The sequence below is a fragment of the Sprattus sprattus genome (genome assembly GCF_963457725.1).
Source record: "Sprattus sprattus genome assembly, chromosome: 18".
In the NCBI taxonomy this organism is placed as follows: domain Eukaryota; kingdom Metazoa; phylum Chordata; class Actinopteri; order Clupeiformes; family Clupeidae; genus Sprattus; species Sprattus sprattus.
In genome coordinates this window covers 18458697-18479078 of record NC_137916.1, presented here as the reverse complement: position 1 = coordinate 18479078, position 20382 = coordinate 18458697, and the positions used below count along the sequence as shown (strand labels likewise).

Sequence of the window (20382 nt, the reverse complement as noted above, 5' to 3'; positions counted from 1 at the left end):
ATGAATACCTGAATAACCAAATCCACTAAATGTATTTCAGTACCATAATTAACAGTATTGTAGAATTGGCCATGGGACCAGGTTTTACATTTCACATTCAATGGTTTTAATTGAAGTCTGGAGATTAGGATTGCATTTTATAACAGATTAAAATAATCTTTGCATTTTAAATGATTTTAGTTTATTGAAATAAAGTCCACACTGTGTCCTCCCTTTGAATGTAGTTCAGGAATGTGCATGAATCAAAATTATCCTAAAACGTTCCTTTGTTTGTTTCCTGAATTAACATGACTATAACATGACTATATGTCAGAGAAATGAAGTCAGTCACATACTAGAGCATTACAAACATTAATACCAAGTGCTGATCACTTTGCCTCCAACATCCAGCCATACAAAAAACTGTTGATTAACTGCACATTCCTCTGTCATAATGGGGATCTCATTATGTTCCAAATTTTAAGGTTTTGAAAAGCGGACACCTGCAGATCATTTTTCAATTTGAAAGCAACACCTCAACAGAAGGCAAAAATAGAAATCAGAAATCAGAATTTTTTCTCTTAGGGTTTTATTTTCACCTTGTACAACACAACTGGCAGAGAGAAGTGCGACAACTGACAGAGAAGACAAGGGCTTTTGTTTACTTTTAAAAGCCTGGAATAAGAGTGAATTGGGAAAAAAAGGATGAAAAGTAATGGAGGCTCTCAATGTGAGTAAGTTAATGCTCCCGCAGACATATCTACAGTACAGCCACCCCTCTGTGTCCCGCAGAGAGGGACCGCCAAGAGGACAGCAAAAAGCAAGCGAGATTTAAGACAGAAGAGAGAAGGAAGAAAGGACAGAGTGCAGCTAGCTAACGATTAGCGGCCGGCTTGCTACAAAGCCTGTGCCTTCCCATCAATTCTGGTCCCCCAAAAAAGTCTGTTTAGTCACTATATTACAAGCTTTTTACCACTTCAAAATAGATCAATAGCTATTACTACCATCTTGCCCTACATGTAGGCCTAGTGTAAATATACTTTTTTTTGTTTCGTCTGATTATTAGTGTTTATTTTCTTACAAATCACGTACCGACAAGTTACAGTAGATCTGTATAAGGCATAGCCTACCACCACAAACAGGGAGGTGGGAGGAAGTGACAGACGGTGCAAAGCTGATAAGCATATTTTTGTTTTGTTTTTTGTTTTTTTTTGGCAGGGGTGGGGGAGGATGATGGTGGTGGACACAGGGTTAATTATTATGGTATGCGGAATAGATTACAGGGCAATCGCACACTTGATCACAGGCCAGGAACCATAGGCACAGCAACCTGCGTCGTGGAACGGTTCCCAATCATGCCTACAAATCCTCTTTCTCCTACGAGCATGTCTACACCGGTGTGTGCTGGGATACTGGCTCACAGGTCAGAACACTTCACTGCAGCTAACACTGATGCGATCAATTCACTTCTGAGAACCAGGAAGTGAATGCAACTGAATAGGAGTGGGCTAGACGGCGGAATATGCAGAGAAGAGGAAACTCATCTGGATCATGCATGCCAGTAATTGGTCACATGAACAGCAAATCAACAGCATTTGTCTGCATCAATTTAAACCATATGGAATCAATAAACATCTCCATTCTGCCATTAAAAAAACAAACAAGAGTAGAGTAAAGAAAATCTATCAAATTGGCAAGATTCTCAGTGCTGGGAACAAAAATTGCTGCTCCTTCATATTTCACATGATGTGATGAAGCCTGTATTCTTTGTGTTACTGAGATGACAACATCAACAACTAAATACTGTGAGGGAATTTCCTGCCCAAATGCACCACTGTGTTGGCCTGCAGTTTCAACAGTGGTCAAAAGATAACAGACGAGTGCTTCTCCCTTAAGCAGTGACTCCACTACACTTTAGCACAACACTGCCCATCAGCAGCAGCTCAACTCACATGCCCCTTCCCCATACGGTCAGGCCAAACAGCCAAACAGCCTGGGGTCTGTCCATTATTCACCAATACAATAATACACTTGGACTTCTTGTGCTGCCTCTATACTAGCTCCATCCCAAGCATTTACAGTATGTGCAGTAGCTATAGTCTGGTAGCACTAGCAGGAGCAGCAGTAGTAACAGTAGTGTTCTTTCTACACACACTCACAAAGCATTGCCGATATTGGACAGGTAATCCAAGAGTCTCCATTTTAGGCCTGTCTGGCATAACTGGGATCATGCAAACCTGCCTCATTTTGGAAAAAAATTAAAAAAAACAGAAAATGAAAAAAAGAAATATAAAGAGATACACAGTACATGTACAAAGGGGCGTTGGAAGCACATGCAGATGGTTTAGAGTAATCTACCGATTGACAAGTATTAGTTTGGACACATAATACGGAAATACTAATAGCAGTTGAGGGACCTATGCCTTATTGCCGTGCATCCCAAACACTGGCCCGTTTTCTGAGTCTCTGTTCAACATACCATGACACGGTCAACTTTTGACACCTTTGCTTAGATGACCTCCATTTTCTACAGACATGCATGCATAGTTCATGGGTACTGGCATGGTCTGGCGTTTCGTGAGTGGCCGGTTGAGTAGGAAAATAACATGTTCCAGTTGGGTTTTTGCTTCCGTTGGCACTTCTTTTTTTCCCTTAGTCTTCAAAGAGAGTACCTTATCAAAACGTGTCCCCTCTCTTGTTGAAACTTCTAAGTGTGCGAGGGAGTGAGCAGGTATATTTTCAGCGGTCCTTCTTCGAGCAATAATAAAGGAATGATAATGCCCTCTCTGTCCACCAGGGAGTGCTCCTCTCCCCTGTCCTTCCAAAATTCTGCCACCTGGTGGCAGCATTAATGAGTCTGTCAGCTTCTCAGCAGGAGAGTCTTTAAGTTCCTCCATTTCCCTGATGACTGACGCATTCACAGTGCTTAATCTTCAAAATCTTTCACTAAACATCATCATAACAACTTAAACGAAAAGAGACAAAATTATAACCCATGGCTTGGAATGGTGCTGCTGCCAACTTACGCCTTTTAAAGGCTAGGGAAGGTAGCTAACTAACAAAACTAGCCTGCAGCTCAGGCTAGGAATAGTGTTCCTTTGTAAGCATCTCTTTTGAAGGATGCACCAACATCAGGTAAGACAGCAATGTCAAAAAGGGCAACACAACACATTAAGAAAAACAGAAAGGAATAATTGGCCTTTGTCTCTCCCTCTCTTCAAAAACATACATCTTACATCTTCAAAATCCCATGAGCAGATAAGAGTTGTGCATCTGTCTGTCTGTATCATCTTTGTGTCTCCCTGCTGAGGTCCTCAGCCATGGCTGGTGCTCAAGTGGGCTGATGTGGTTAAAGGGGATGGAGACCAGTGCATTCTGGGAGCGTTTGCATGAGATGCTGTCTGGTTAGGACAAGTATGTTAATAAGACACAGCCATGAGTGAGTAATGTGTGTGATTCGCAGATTAGTTATCTCTATGACTGTGTAGTTATATATATATGTGTGTGTGTGTGTGTGTGTGTGTGTGTGTGTGTGAGCGAGCGAGAGAACGAGAGACTGTTGTCTCCTGGTCAGCAGGCAACTGTTCACAGTGTTCACCTCCCCACAGGGGGAAGAGGAGGGGCCCCTCTCATCACTGTCAAGGGCAAAGGAAACACACACGTTAATCACTCATCACACACACACACACAATATCTCACAGAAACACACATTCTCTTGTACTCACACTAATGGACACTCACACGCTGACATGACATGCCAATCACACACAATATACAGCCGCGGAAAAAATTAAGAGACCACTTCAAAATTATCAGTTTCTCTGGTTTTACTATTTATTGGTATGTGTTAAAGTAAAATGTACATTTTTGTTTTATTCTATAACCTACTGGCAACATTCCTACCAAATTTCAAATAAAAATATTGTCATTTAGATCATTTATTTGCAGAAAAATTACAATTGGTCAAAATAGCAAAAAAGATGCAGTGTCTTCAGATCTCGAATTATGCAAAGAAAACAGGCTCATATCCATTTTTAAACTACACAATACTAATGCTTACACTTAGGAAGAGTTCAGAAATCAATATTTGGTGGAATAACCTTGATTTAAAATCACAACTTTCATGTGTCTTGGCATGCTCTCCACCAGTCTTTCACATTGCCGTTGGGTGACTTTATGATACTCCTGGCGCAAGAATTCAAGCAGCTCGGCTTCTTTTCATGGCTTGTGACCATCCATCTTCGTCTTGATCACATTTCAGAGGTTTTTTATGGGATTCAGGTCTCGAAATTGGGCTGGCCATGACAGGGTCCTGATCTGGTGGTACTCCATCCACACCTTTACTGGCCTGGCTGTGTGGCATGGAGCATTGCCCTGCTGGAAAAAACACTTCTCAGAGTTGGGGAACATTGTCAGAGCAAAAGGAAGCAAGTTTTTCTTCCGGGACAACGTTGTGCTTTGCCTGGCTGAGGTTTGTAAAAGACCATAAGGATTGAAAAAGCGGACTGGAGGTTCTTCTAAGTTCGTCTTCTCTGATGAGTCCGATTTCACAGTAGGTGCAAGACTCTCTGGCTTGTAGGCCTCTCCAGGTCCCCGTCTAACCATCAGACGACCATGTGTTGGGCAAAGCTGAAAATTGGACTCATCAGAGAAGACGAACTAGAAGACCCTCCAGTCCGCTTTTTTCAATCCTTATGGTCTTTTACAAACCTCAGCCAGGCAAAGTACAACGTTGTCCCGGAAGAAAAACTTGCTTCCTTTTGCTCTGACAATGTTCCCCAACTCTGAAAAGTGTTTTTTCCAGCAGGGCAATGCTCCATGCCACACAGCCAGGCCAGGAAAGGTGTGGATGGAGTTCCACCAGATCAGGACCCTGTCATGGCCAGCCCAATTTCGAGACCTGAATCCCATAAAAAACCTCTGAAATGTGATCAAGAGGAAGATGGATGGTCACAAGCCATGAAAAGAAGCCGAGCTGCTTGAATTCTTGCGCCAGGAGTAGCATAAAGTCACCCAACGGCAATGTGAAAGACTGGTGGAGAGCATGCCAAGACACATGAAAGTTGTGATTTTAAATCAAGGTTATTCCACCAAATATTGATTTCTGAACTCTTCCTAAGTGTAAGCATTAGTATTGTGTAGTTTAAAAATGAATATGAGCTTGTTTTCTTTGCATTATTCGAGATCTGAAGACAGTGCATCTTTTTTGCTATTTTGACCAATTGTCATTTTTCTGCAAATAAATGATCTAAATGACAATATTTTTATTTGAAATTTGGTAGGAATGTTGGCAGTAGGTTATAGAATAAAACAAAAATGTACATTTTACTTTAACACATACCAATAAATAGTAAAACCAGAGAAACTGATAATTTTGAAGTGGTCTCTTAATTTTTTCCGCGGCTGTATATCCAATATAAACACTAACGTCAGACAGACAGACAGACAGACAGACAGACAGACAAAGACACAGACACAGACACAGACACAGACACAGACACACACACACACACACACACACACACACACAAAATTCCAGGTGCCGAGGAGGCTCACCTCTGTTGGCTTTGCTGGGGTAGATCTTAGTGAAGTGCCTGTACTCATCTGGAGGGGGGAAGTCGTCCAGAGGGTGGAAGGAATACTTGGACTCAAAGTCATCTGAGAGAGAAATAATGAAAGAAAGAAAGAAAGAAAGAAAGACAGACAGAAAGAAGGTAGAGTAAAAGAAACAGGAAAAGTGGCAAAACATTCATTAAATCAGTATCAAAATCCCCTACATCACCCAATCTCCCTAGATTACTTTTGCTCATAGCCACTCAGGAGGAGACAAGGACACGGGGTGAGGAAACGTGAGGAAGCGTGAGCACAGAGGCCTGTTTGGGACACAGCCCCATAAAGACTCCCTGCACATGCCTTGAGCCTGATCTGGCTGCAGACCAGTGCTCCCCCCCATTCAGACGCTGGAAAAGCTGGAAGGGGCTCAAGCTCTGGCTTGGCTGGATCGCTCCTCCCACAGAAAGCCAACCAACAAAAGGATCAGTCTGCCTGCTGGCCATTGTGTACTGTACCAACAGGACTGCTAACGCAGGGAGAGATTTTTAAGCCACACCGGGACAGAAAATCTCCTTCTCTCTTGACAGAAAAATCAACAGTTTGAACCGCTGCTGCCACAAGCTGAATTTGCTTTTTAAGATGGTGGCAAATACTGAGTTTCAGAGTCTACACATAAAACCCTCAGTGGTTAGTGGTAACTGGTCAACTGCTCAATGTTCTCATGATGTCCAACAGGCTGTGATATCCAAAAGTGAAGTCCTCACAAGACAACTAACTCACTGAAAAACACCCATATCTTTCATCTCCAAATGCCTACGCACGCACGCACGCACGCACGCACGCACGCACGCACACACACACACACTTTCAGATCGGTTTACAGTCCCTTGGAGTGTTTTGGGTTGGCTGGAGAGAGGGCACACAGATGAGATGAATGAGTGAATGAGAGAGACTGAGATGCGGGTGATGACAGGAGGGCGTGAGCACGAACTCACCTACGAAGGAGCGGGGAGTGGAGGTGTGTCCATTTCGGATGGGCGGGGGAGGTGGCGGGGGCCCGGCAGGGGTGCGGGAGGGGGGAGGGGGAGGCTTGCCTCGACCGGGAGCTTCAGAGGTGCTGCCGTGCGTCCGGTAGGGGGGCGGCGGAGGAGGAGGGGCTTCCCTGCCATTCCGCGATGGCTGCCCGGGCACGGGAGGAGCTATACACACACAGACACACACACACACACACACACACACACAGACACACAGACACACAGACACACAGACACACAGACACACACACACACAAAGGGGATACACGTATACACACACACATAAGAACAAGCAAAAACATCAGTGAGAAGCTCATACACACACACACCAGCTGTCATATCAAGGAATACATTATGCTAGCATAGAACAGAGAAAGAGAAAGAAAGCAATAAAGAAAGTGAGAGACGGTTGAAGAAAAGAAGGAGCCCGTCTCAAGAGGGGTATTACCTGCTCCTCGTCCTGGGGGGTCGCGTACAGGAGGTGGGGGTCGTCCTCCCGGCGGAGTCGGGGAGGGGGGTGGCGGGGGTGCATGAGCACGCGTGGGGGTGTGGCCGGCAGAGGATGGCTTCTTGCTGAGGGAGTTTTGCCTTTGGGGCAGCTCTGGGGCTGGCTCGCTGCCTGGGCTCGAGGGCCCATTAGCTACACCCTGGCGGTATGGAGGAGGTGGGGGCGCCAGCGAGGAGGTGGAGGAGGAGCAAGAGGAAGAGGAAGAGCCACCCGTGGGAGGACGGCGGTTGTTGACCGGGGAGGGCGGGGGCTTGGCTAGAGGTGGCAGGGGGGCATTTTCGCGCACGGGGGCAGGTGAGGAACCCCTCTGCCCCGGCGTGGGGGGCAGAGGCTTCTCGCGGTTGTAGGAGGAGGGAGAGGAGGTAGGGGTGGCAGCTTTGGGCGGGGGTGGCGCGTTTCCACGGCGAGACATCGGTGGGGGCGGCGGGGGGGCCGAGCAGCTGTGCTTCATCCCCGCAGAGGAGGAGGAGGAGGAGGGGCTACCACCACTAGCGGGGCGGGACAGGTCCGGCAGGGAGGGTCGCTGGGAGCGACCCTGCTCGGTGGGCGATGTTGACCCTGGCGACTGTTGCTGGGAGGGACTGTCGCCTTCATCTTGGCGACCAGGAGGGCGGGGCGCCACGGGACGAGAGCCAGGCGGTTGCATTGCTGACCGCCCGACAGAACCATCTGTAAAGCACAGGATACATTAATATGACCTAAGAAACTAAACGAGCCACCGCATTCTTCAAAAGATGCCACCACTTTACCCAACATTTACCCATCAATATCTTAAGACTAATAACTGTCTTCGATCTCATGACTTACCCATTATCAATAAAAGGCATATTAAACCAACTTGATGAATACTTTGAGTGATACTTTAAAACCATTCATGTGGGTACAAATTTTAATGCAATATGATGCCATCTAAAGTATAAATCTCTATTAGTTTTTTCAATTATCCCCCCCCCCCCGCCAGCCGGGTAATTCAAACAGGTAGACTAATTTAAGGTAGGAAAATGAATCAGTTAAGAACACCACAAACGTAGACATCTAAAGGGAACTTGCCTCCGACTGGTCGCAGCTTTGGCACGCCTCCTTGGAAAAGCCCACCCACTGGCTGCATGGCACCCGACACAGCCCCTGGACTGGCACTGCCACTACTTCCTTTGGGCTCTACGGAGGGCGGACACATCAACAAAACATCAGGGAACGGCTGCACCTCTCTGCTCCATCTCTCCAAAGGGGATGGGGGCTTGTGAAAAACCTTTCTTTTATTAATATCTTCAAACTGCCAGTGGATTTCGTGTATGTGATGGTATGCTTTCAGTTTTATAACATGTGAGCAGTAGAGACCTAGTATACATGTATTATATCATCCACATATTAGTTACCTGGGGGTTGCAACTTCAAAAATGAAATGCTTATTAGCTTGGTAAAAGGAACATAAAATCAATGCACATAATAAATGTACTTGTTTTTTTAGATAAATATTTTTTTCCACTTTTTCCGTATGTTTTCCGTAAGTACATTTGCAGATCCTCAATATGAGTTTATATCAGCAGCTTACTCTCGATGATGGGTGCACTCCGATCATTCACAACAGCAGCCTTCTTCAGCTTGGACCCTTTGCAGATGTCGGTCAAAAGCGCGTTGCGTCCCTTAGCCTCATCTTTGTTCAGTTTGGGTGGGGTCGTGTTGGCCTGGTAAAACAGAGCGCAAGGTTTTTCTTAGGCATGGGTAAAATACACTGGTGAAGACCACAGCCCCTGGCACTACCGGTAGACACAGTGTGTAAACAACATAGCTTATGTCATCTCTACACTGTCCAGTTTTACGGGCCATGCATTGGGTTGCTTTTCTGAGCTACAATGCACACATTATTTATAGAGACCACAGAGCATGTATCTCACAACAATACATTTCTGCGTTTGTCAGAAAATCCTGAAAGGATATGCAGACGGTACATAACTAATGCTTTCAATACAAATAGCTGTTAAATGCCTATGCAGAGAAGAACCGGCAAGGAGATATAGTAGGCACAAGAACAGCTTATAGAGGTGATTAAAAAACACTCCCAAAGCTGATGGCAAGGGTGTAGTTCTATTTCGTTTCTACTGACCACCAGAGGCGGTGCTTTAAGCACTGGATGTCATTCACGTTTACGTGTAGTTCGAGTATTTGTATCAACAAAATCACCTGTGACCTGGGTGACGTATGCCTTCGCCCCTGTACTAAAGGCATGCTCCCCCAGGTCACGACCCTTAATTCTTCTCGCGTCAGGTGAGTAGGTGAGTATGTTCACTCCACAGGTGAGTGTAATCATGCTAATCGTTGGTAGTCTTGCAACCTTCGGGTAGAGCTGCGAATTCTCGCCCTCTTAAGACTATGATTAGCATCAAAAATCAACATTTGCAGTGGGCTACAGTACAGGTGTTTCTTGCCTTACAACTGATAATTAAACCCACTGGTTGCACGAGTGAGTTCCTCGCATAATAGTTCCCTATTATCTCGTTTCCACCGGGGCCGGCCCGGTGCCGGAGCCGGAGCCGGTGCCAGAGCCGGAGCCGGAGCTGGTTCCTTTCAGCACCGGCCTGCGTTTCCACCGCCGGAGCCGGTTCCAGCACCAAAATGAAACCTCATGGAATGTTATGACATGCTCTTATGTTACAGTTGTGAGTTATTCACGAGTGGTCTTCTTCCAGCGAGAAGGCAAATTCATTTTGACAAAAACTTAAATTATATTTAACTTTTTAATACCATGTAGTACCATACGACCTAAAGTTAAAGTTCTGTTTACTTGGCCACAATATTTTCTCACGTAGATCAGACGAGTGGCAATGCAGTTCATGACCGGAGTTGACTAGCTACAACACTGATATACTAACCAGTTGCCATAACAACCTTAGCAGTACCTTACAGCAGCTAGTTAGCTAGCTACTACACAAACTTGCTTAGTCGAGAGCTATTTTTTTTTATTCGTTTTCAAGTGGCACGTCTCCTACAGTACACACAATACAAAACCAGCACTACATCACGGTCTCAGTTTATGATGCAATTACGGGTTTTCTACGAGCAGGCAATGCAGCTCATGATGGGAGTTAGTTGATTAGCATAACAACTGTAGTAGTACCCCACGACAGCAAGCAGCGAGTGCTAGTTAGCTAGCTGCTACAAGAACTTTTCAAGTGTAATATCACACAAAAACAACAGACCAGATTGAAAGACTTAATGTATACAAGACAGACAAACCAACACATTTTGATGGATGAAAGCTTTCTTTATTAGTTTTAATGTGTTTGTTATTAGGTGTGTTGTCCTTTTGAACCCTGCTATCTCAGACTCTCCTTGTATTACCTCAGATATTTTAGCTTTCCTTACTGACTTTTCAATTTTGTCTTGCATTTCTGTTGATGGATAAATTGCTATCGAGGTATTTATTTAATCCATGGTCCACTACTGGATCGATGTTCCATGTATGATTTCATCGTTTTCACTCATCATCTTGGTTGATGGCAAAAAAAAAATGGCGGCGTAAATTTCTGTTTCTGGTGGGTTAACTCCGCCCACCTCTGTGACGTAGTTGGTGCCCGATCTGGCCCCAGCTCCTCCAGGGAGCCGGGCCGGTGCCCGATTTTCAGCTCCGGCACCAGCCCGGCCCCGGTGGACACAAAAGAACTGGTGCCAGATTGGGCACCGGCCCGGCCCCGGTGGAAACGAGGTATATGATTATCGGTCACGATGAGATACGGCAGTCAGTATAGGTGTTCTCGCCTCACGACTGATAATTAGAACCACTTGTTAAGCGAGATGGAAACCCTCGGCCCCTGTCGGCTTCATGTCACACTATCTGCAGGCTACAGATGTTTCTCGCCTTATAGCTGATAATTAAAACTACTTGTTAAGCGAGCTGGAGCCCTCGTATAGTTTGGTTTGTACCGTTGTTGTTTTGAAGATGCAAGCGGCGTTCTAGCCTACCTGCCCCTGTCGGCTTCGTGTCACGCTATCAGAAGGGGTTTTCTCGCCTTATAGCTGATTGTGTCACGCTATCAGAAGGTGTGTCTCGCCTTATAGCTGATAATTAAAACTACTTGTTAAGCGAGATGGAAATCATCGCATAGTTGGTTTTGTACCGTTGTTATGATGAAGATGCAAGCGGCGTTCTCGCCATAAGCATTCAATTAAGTAGGCTAAATGAACAGGATTTACTCCTGTCGCTACCTACTGTTTGGGTAACTGTTAAAGCTACGTACTACGCCCCGAAATGTCAGTTCTATGTTTGCGGAACTGTTAGCTATGGTGTTAAAAGCGTGTGTCCGCTCTTAAACAGGACAGGGTTTTTACTCCTGTTGGCGTGTGGTAAATGCTATAAGCAGGCTACGTCTACCTACTGTTTGGTGTTGACGGGTTACGCCCGCAATTTCAGCTCTAAAAGCATCTAATTTGGATAACTATTAACGAGTGTGTCCGCTCTTACATGGAAGCCTACCTTACATAACGTAGGAGGAATCATTGCCGCGATCAAGTTTAATTCGCGTGGTAAATATGAGGCTTGGTCCATAATAAACTGCCTAGTTTGAGTGGGTGAGTGTTCTCCGCCCCGCAAACTTCAGTTGTTCAGCATTTATTATTTGGTTCAGATGACTGTAGAGTGGGTTCGCTCTAAAGCAGTAGGCTATATGATTTACGCCAATCGGCTTTGTGTTAAACACTATAAGCAGGCTACGTTTACCCACTGATCAGGGACTAAATGGGCTATGCCCGCATTTTCAGTTCTAAAGCATCCAAATTTGGTAATTGTTAACCGTTGGGTCCGCTTTTAAATGGAAGCCTACCTTACGTAACGTAAGAGGAATCATTGCCGCAATCAGGTGTAATGCGCTTGGTTAATATTGAGGCTTGGTCCATAATAGACTGCAAACCTCAGTTGTTTAGCATTTATTATTTGGTTCAGCTGGCTGTAGAGGAGTGGGTTCACACTTAAACAGTAGCCTATCTGAACAGGGCCTGGTGTTTTTCGCTAAGGTTGCTGGTAAAATATCACTCATATACAGTGGTGGAAGAAGTACTGAAGTTTAGTACTTAAGTAAAAGTACAAGTACCCAGGAAAATGAAAGTAAAAGTAAAAGTACTACATCAACAATCCTAATTAAGTAAAAAGTAAAAAGTACTCAGTTTTAAATTTACTTTAAAAGTAAAAGTAAACGTACTCACGCAATAGGTTGTCTCTCAATGTCTAGGCTGTGCCATTTTGATAAAGAAATAGCGACTGGTAATAAATGCCTCTACAGATGTCACTACTAGTAATAATTATAAGCAACAACATTTGTTAATTGGAAAGGTTGGTGTACTTATTGGGCCTATTGTCTGTAAAACTGTTCACACTCTATTTTATAATTCTGCAGATGACAAGTTATCTACCAGGGATTATTTGTAAAGTTAATACCATTAAGCCAAACCAATAAAGACACAATTTTGTATCTTTTAATCTTTTATTTAATTGTAAACGTGTAAAAAAATGGAAATATGAAAAACAAATGGAGTTGTTAAACTGGTCAATGCAGAGTTTTATGCTCTATTGATTGCAGAAAAGGAAGGAAAAAAACATATTGAGTAACCCAAGACTAGGCATTAAGTTTGCATGCCAGGCAATAACCAGTCAATAAAAAAGGCAAATCTTCACGTTAGCTTGACATTGCTAAACTTCCAGCTTTATCTTACCGCTACGTTAAATAAATAATCAAGGTACAATCGTGTAATTTTGATGCTATTGCTGTTTGTCCACATGTATTTTGCTAGATAACAGTATAAAATCATGTCAGTAACCACATACGATATGCAAAAGTCATAGACATTAACTTAGCATAGCAAGAACTCCGCATAACTCGACCTGTTTCTCCAAATTTGAAGGCGAATTTTTGAAGGGTAGCAACTCCTTTTTTGAGGTAGACAGGAAACGCACTGAAACCTCCACGAGTTGTTCTTGTGGCCTCTGAACTTGAACATGTCCTCAGATGAGGCTGACTCTCAATCCATGCTGAAAAGTTGTTTGTTAGTCAGGCTGTTTGTCGAATGTTTAAGCAAAACAGGCAAGGCTACCGTAGTGCTGCCAGTGCCAAATACACACTCTGCTGTCATTGGAGCTGATAGAGCCACCTGATTGGCTGAAACGTCCTAAAGCAACGCAATCCATATTTTTGTGTAGGCAACATTTTGGCGAAACTGTGTTCATAAAATGTAACGAATAACGACGCATATTGTAGAAATGTAGCGGAGTAAAAGTATAGATAATAGCTGCAAAATGTAACGAAGTAAAAGTAAAAAGTATGCACTATTATTTTTACTTAAGTAAAGTATAGATACGTAAAAATGTAACGAAGTACAGTAACGAAATAAAAATACTTCGTTACATTCCACCACTGCTCATATACTGTGTATATATTAGAGATGCTCCGATCAGCATTTTTGGGGCCGATCACCGATTACCGATCACCAAAATCATGATCTGCCGATTGCCGATCACTGCCGATCACAGAATGGCAGGGTAGGCTAATGGTAATCTTTTATCTATAATCTAGGGAATATTGCACTAGGGTCCTTTATTCTGAAACAGTGAAACTAGTGAAACAGGAAGTAAACGACTCCACTTAGATGTAAACTTACCGGCACTTCTAGCTGCCCATGACATGTTGGATTATTGTCATTTCACTGCCGTTATTCATTAAAGCAAGTGAACAAATGGAATGTTGTTCTTATCTATAATCTAGCAGATTTCGCACGGTGTTATAAAGGCTGCTGCTATCAACCAGCGGTTAGTCCGTTTCATGTCAACAGTAGGTACACTATAGATAGTAGTTCATGTAGGGTTTAATCATTCACTGTTTCATGATTATTATTGTTTAGATAATTTAGTTATTCCGCTATTTCAAATGGTTACCGGTGTTAACGCTCAAATGGAATGTTCACCGTAACGCAGCACGGAGTTAAAGGGACAGATCCACCTTCATGTTACAGCCGTAATATATTCAGATTCATATCTATATGTCTTGTTATTTATCATTCCTGTAGAAACCACAGTCATCAGTCATTCATATTCATCCTACCAATTCATGTCTTGCGAGTGTGTGTGTCGAAAATAAATACCGTTCTTCTTTTCATCATTGGAACTTTGACATTATTTGTTCTTACCGGACAATCTGTAACGATTGGCTATTATAGCTTTCATACGGATCCCTTTGGGATCTGTTCAGCGCAACATCCCCCTATTTTATGTGCACAATTTGTAGAAATTAAACTTAAAAAAATTCCAGATGGGAGAACTCATTTTGCTTGCCATTGCCAAGCTCTGCTCTGCTGTTGAGTGACCGTTTGCCGCGCACGCAGGTTGAAAAGTCGCGCAATTAATTTACGTCACGTGATCGGATTTTTGATCAGTGCTTTTCACCGATCACAGATCAAGCAATTTTTACCAATATCTGCCGATCATGATCGGTTCCCGATCGATCGGAGCATCACTAGTATATATATATATATATATATATATATAAATAAATACATCTATGTATAGATATTGCAACATGTTCATTACATGCACTGTTGCCAGGCCCCTCTTGGGCCAGAGGACGAGCCAGAACCGCCTCCGGCGCTAGGTCTCCTAAGCAATGCAAACGCCAGAGGCCTGATTCCCGGGATACCTCTGGTAGGGGCAAATGCAGGAAAGGGTATCCGCTTGCCCAGAAGGTAGACACTTCGACTTAGGAGTTCGCAGAAATAAGACTCTGCTTCTAAAGCTTGAAGGGACCGGTTATTTGCAATAATTCCACCTTATTTATACCTAGTATAAATATATTACTTTTATTGGCATTTAAACATTTCTTGGTGAGGGCTCTTTGTTCAGACCTGGGGATGGAGGTGAGAACTCCCTTCCCCCCCAGGTTTAGACAAAAGTGTCTGCAGCCATGGCCTATTTTGAATAGCTGGTAACACCCCTTAAACATTATGTATATAACAGCCTGTTCTTCAAGGAGTAGGTTAGATAAGCTGAAGGTGAAGCGCTGTGAGTGAGTGTGTGACTTCAAGCCTCTGTCTCACGATGGAAACCGCCATCGTTCAAGAATAAACCTGAAACATGACTGACAAAATCCATGACTGTGTTTTCCAATATATAGTAGGAAACTAATTTCTATCAAGCTACAACAACCTGCTGCACAGCGTGCTAGTGCTTTCACTACAGCGGCTTTACAGTCTCCTTCGGAGGTGCTCCCTCTACAACGGTCACCAGCTTTGAGATCCTCAAGGAGGATATTCTCTCCACCAGGGCTTCAGAGAGGCCCCTATTACTCTCATCCCAGTTCCCTGGGTACGAGAGACACTTCACTGAAGGGCTCCGAAAGAAGCCAAAACATCAGTTAGACCCACATTTAAGATGGCAATGACACGTCTAGGGTTGGATATTATACCCATACAGACCTCTCCTCAGAGTGCCTTTAAAAAAGGCATCTCCATCTTCGGTTTTTAATGTTCCGCCCTCGCCCCCATATATCGAGGAGCGGCAGAGATGCTGGGCAGATCCCAGACGGTTCTCTCATCTCCCAGGAGACTAGAGCCCTAGCCATAATGCAAGATGCATCTGCCCAGGGCCTTGCTAGCATGCCCAATATTGAACCAGCCGTTGCTGCCCGGGTGCTGACACCTGGTTAAGCACTCCGGCCTGATACTCGCTGCCCCGGCCACAGTGCCGTTTGACAGACACCACATATATGTATTGGAGCTGCAGGTTGTCCTGCTGACGCTCAAACATTTTCTTCCAGTAGTGGTAGAAAAGCTGTCCTGGTAAGAGCAGACAACACGTCAGTGGTCTACCAGATAAACCACCAGGGTAGCACAAGGCCAGACAATCCTTGAGGCTGCCCCAACAGCGGTGGCTGTGGGCCTATCTACTCTTCCTGAGCCTGGGGGCAATGCATTTAACAGGCATTCGGAACACAGCTGTGGATGTGCTATCCCGGCAGCCTTGTAGCCTTCACCATGAAAGTATATGCAGCCACCATCTCAGCCATACACAGTAGCGCAAATGGTGTGACAGTTGGGTCCCATATGCTGGCGACCCGCTTCCTAATGGGTTCTCAACAACTAAGGCCGCTTCGGCGAAGCTCAGTGCCCTTTTGAGACTTGCCTATAGTCCTAAGGGCACTCTGGCAGTCCACATTTGAACCTCTAGAGAGGGTGGGATTGAAATAACGGTCTATGAAGACCGCTTTTCTCTTGGCCATGGCATCGGCTAAACGAAAGCCAAGCCAAGAATGTCTATATTGGAACCCTGGAGGCCCAGGGATAACGTTGTGGGTGAATCCGGCCTTTCTTCCAAAGGCGAATTATCATCCTACTGAAACCAGCCGCTCAGGCTGGCTGCCTTGAGCCCCAGCTCAGGATGACGAGCAGGGACAGAGCCCTACCTGTTGTGCCCAGTGAGAGCACTTAGGGCTTATATTGATATGACTGGAATTCCGCCAGTCTGATTCACTGTTTCTCTGTCATGTTGGACAGAGGAGAGGGCACAGCTTATCCAAACAACGGCTATCACGTTGGATTGTGGACGCTATTATTTGTGCCTATAGGAGCAGTAGTCTCCCGGTCCCTCAGGTCCGAGGTCACTCAACTAGGAGTGTATGTACATCGCGGGCGGCCCTAAGAGGTGTCCCCCTTCAGATATCTGAACAGCTGCGTTATGGGCATCAACCTACACATTTGTGAGGTTTTATAGGGTTAACGTGGTCCCTCATAACCCAGTGGCAGCTGGTGTTCTTCCTACTTCCTTACAGCTGGAGTAAGGTAAGACTTCCTCGTGACTTGGTTGGTATTAGTCATCCAGTGCTTAAAGCACCGCCTCTGGCGGTCAGTAGAAACGAAATAGAACGCTAGGTTACGTATGTAACCATGGTTCTATGAGTTTCGGATGACCGCCAGAGCTTGGCAGTCACTCGGAATATTCGCGAGAAGATTGTCAAGGGTCGTGACCTGGGGGAGCATGCCTTTAGTACAGGGGCGAAGGCATACGTCACCCAGGTCACAGGTGATTTTGTTGATACAAATACTCGAACTACGCGTAAACGTGAATGACATCCAGTGCTTAAAGCACCGCCTCTGGCGGTCATCCGAAACTCATAGAACCATGGTTACATACGTAACCTAGCGTTTATGCTTACCTGGCTGAAGGTGGGAGGAGGTGGTCCACCAGGTGGTGGAGGGGGAGGGGGAGGGATCGGCATCTTAGCCCTCACAGCGGCACTCTCTTAGATACACATTAAGAAGGACTCACCTGTAACCACACAACAAAATAGAATTAGCCGTGTCTATCCGTAAACAACAAATGTCACCCAGGTCATAAATTAATTAATTGGATTCAATCTGGTAATTCGGTATCCGTTTCTACTGACATACTGATGCTTCCTTTACGCATCGTGCCGCATTATTCACAACACCACACCCAAGGCTTCCCTAGCTAATAGTTAGTATCTACCTTAAAACTGAAAATATAGTTTATTTGCACTCTCCCACTCAGTCGTTTAAACTAATCTGTCTAGTGCAAATACAATCCACGGAGTACCAACAATACTAGCCGACTGCATTACGCTATTGAGAAGCGATGCTTACTGCTAATGTTGCGCTCTTACTGGTCACGGTCTTTGACATATATCATATGGCTAGCTATGGCTCGAGGGACCATACCATTAAATATTATTTTCTAACGTTACTGTGTCTGTTGCTGAATACGACTACTACCTCTCGGGTTAGCTGTCTAAATTACTAAGCTTCTCTCGTGACGGCTAGCAAAACAAACGTTCACTAACCGAGCAACACATACAAGAAAATTATGAGCGGGAGGGGGGAACAATCCACAACATCTAGAAATAAAATATCTTTATCGGCCTTTGTCATCTTGTAATTAACGATTGAGGGCTGGTTGATGTTAGCGCCAGAATTTTGGCAAAAGATTTGCTGGCTAATATCAAAGCTAACAATCTAGCTTGCGATGTTGGGCCAAACTGACGGAAGAAACTCAAGTCAAACAAGTAATCAGTAATCAACCATGTAAGCCTAGCAGAAGTACCGAGGCCAAGTGATCAGATAATATGTATACCTTCCGTATAAAACAAACTAGTTGGCCGACTTGTCATATAAACAAATGTCTCCAGCTGCTCATCTTACATTACAAGCAAACATATTTAGCTCGCTAACGATAGCTAGCTGACGTTATGGTAAACTAACATAAAGTACTCAGCCTGTGAGAATGCAATCTCGGTTGTTACATGTGTATAACAAATAGCCTTTGATGGCATGGCGTGGATGAATTTGACGTGTGAATGACATTACCTGACTATTTCAGATATCGATCATGCTACTGACAACCGAGATTTCACCCAGGCATCGTATCACGACTTCAGATGAAGCTAGAAGCCTCGATTTCGAACATCACTAGAGTTCGCAAGTATTTGTTTCCGGGTCGCGTCATTCACATATGGTAAATTAAAAGTTGCTGTGGGTTAGCCATGTAAGGTTTAAAAATATATGCCATTTCTGCACGTTTTCCCAGCTGCACGAGGACCTCTAATGTAATGCATGACATCGTAAGTTAAATCAATGATGATAAATGGCGAATGGAAACATCTAGAACTAATTGTATTGTCCACATGATAGCATTTATAAAGACTTTTAATTAAACAAATTCTGTTTCAATAATGGTTAGGCCTACTGCCATAAAGGAGGCAGGATATGTTTGTAAAAAATAGGCCACTTAAAGCAAAATTGCAGTTATAGGCCTGCATGTAGCTTGTGCACTGCTGTTAACTGCAGTGCAATTATAGGCCTCCATGTCGCTTGTGGAACCTAGGATTATTACATTTAAAAATCCGTTAAAAAAAAAAACGCAGGAAACAATCTTAAGGGGCTAGCTCTCTCAACCTCATGTTTACACCTTAATCTAAAAAAAGACAGCTACCTTCCACTCTAGCCACAGAACATATCTTACAAAGGGATACCACAGGGATATGACATGGGGTGTGAAATCCCCCTTGGCTGCAACAACTTTAACCAAACATAATTCTAACTGTTAAAGATTGCTGTATTTGGCAACAGACCCAGTTAAGAATAAGGAGTGGATTGGGGTGGGCAGTGGAATGGTCAGTTTTGTAAAATATTTAAAGCAGCATTATGGCGTTTTGGTTCAAAACTAGCAAGCTACTTCCATATTTAGCCTGCAAAAGCCTTGCAGACACTCCCATCTCACAAAAGCTGGCTAACAACGTAACTGGGGTCTTTTGGCAAAATTGTTGGCAATAAAGTTTTTAGATTAGATTAAATTGTATTGTCATTGCACAGAGTACAAGTACTGAGACAATGAAATATAGTTTAGCATAAAAGTAGCAATAAAAGTGCAGAGTATGTGCAAATGTAAAGTGGAATAAGTGGATAAATATGATATGTACAGTAAGAAGTAGAATATGACAGAATTCAAAGTATTAAGTTCAAAGTTAATTGTAGTGAAGTATAGTGCAAATGTTCAGTGGCTGGAGGAGGCAGTGTGGCAGTCAAGCCAGGGTGGAGCGGGGGTGAAGTGAAATACATGTGTAGTGCAAATGTTCAGTGGATGCCAGGGTGGAGGGAGGAAAACAGTCATAGGGGGAGGTGTGTGGAGGGGTGGGACGGCTATCCCCATGGAGCAGAGTTCAGTAGGGTGAAAGCCGCAGGGATGAAGCTGTTCTTGAACCTGCTGGTACGGGAACAGAGGACCCTGTAGCGCCTCCCAGAGGGGAGGAGGGCAAACCGTCTGTGGCTGGGGTGTGAGCGGTCCATAACGATGCTGCATTCCCTCCGCAGACATCTCTTGCTCTGGACAGCCTCAATGGTGGGGAGAGTGGAGCCGGTGATGCGTTGGGCAGTTTTCACCACCCTCTGCAGTCTTTTACGGTCGGCAACAGAGCAGCTGCTATACCATACTGAGATGCAGTTTGTAAGAATGCTCTCAATGGTACAGCGGTAGAAATTCTCCAGAATCTGAGGAGACAGATGGACCTACTTCTTCTTCTTCAAAAAAAGAGAAGCTGGTGTGCCTTCTTGACTATGGATGAGGTGTTAAGGGTCCAAGAGGTCCTCAGAGATGTGGACACCCAGGAACTTGAAGCTGCAAGGTGCTCAAACCTGTACCACAGAAATACATAGTGCAGAGTCTGGATGGCTAGTGGGAACAACGTGTGTTTATCTATCCTTCACTTATCTTATACTAGCAAAATTAATTTAAAAATGATACCAAAACTAGTTGCTAGTTTC

General features: G+C 44.3%; 1 protein-coding gene across 1 annotated transcript; it reads right to left on the bottom strand.

Annotated features, from left to right (window-relative positions):
* Window positions 1–3077: 3077 nt before the first annotated feature.
* Window positions 3078–18487, bottom strand: wipf2b (WAS/WASL interacting protein family, member 2b). Its single transcript, XM_080856396.1, has 8 exons — window positions 18430–18487; window positions 17262–17374; window positions 8627–8759; window positions 8125–8232; window positions 7015–7743; window positions 6528–6731; window positions 5536–5637; window positions 3078–3614 (listed from the first exon to the last, which is right to left on the bottom strand). The coding sequence occupies exons 2-8, from the start codon at window positions 17322–17324 to the stop codon at window positions 3574–3576; spliced, it is 1380 nt and encodes a 459-aa protein (XP_080712522.1). The 5' UTR covers window positions 17325–17374; window positions 18430–18487; the 3' UTR covers window positions 3078–3573.
* Window positions 18488–20382: the final 1895 nt, after the last annotated feature.

Coding starts and splice junctions, on each gene's coding strand:
- wipf2b (XM_080856396.1), bottom strand. CDS start 17,324: ATGCCGATCCCTCCCCCTCCCCCTCCACCACCTGGTGGACCACCTCCT. Junction 6,732..7,014: donor CCCCCCAGGACGAGGAGCAG/GTAATACCCCTC, acceptor GTGTGTGTATAG/CTCCTCCCGTGCCCGGGCAG. Junction 5,638..6,527: donor CACTCCCCGCTCCTTCGTAG/GTGAGTTCGTGC, acceptor TTTCTCTCTCAG/ATGACTTTGAGTCCAAGTAT.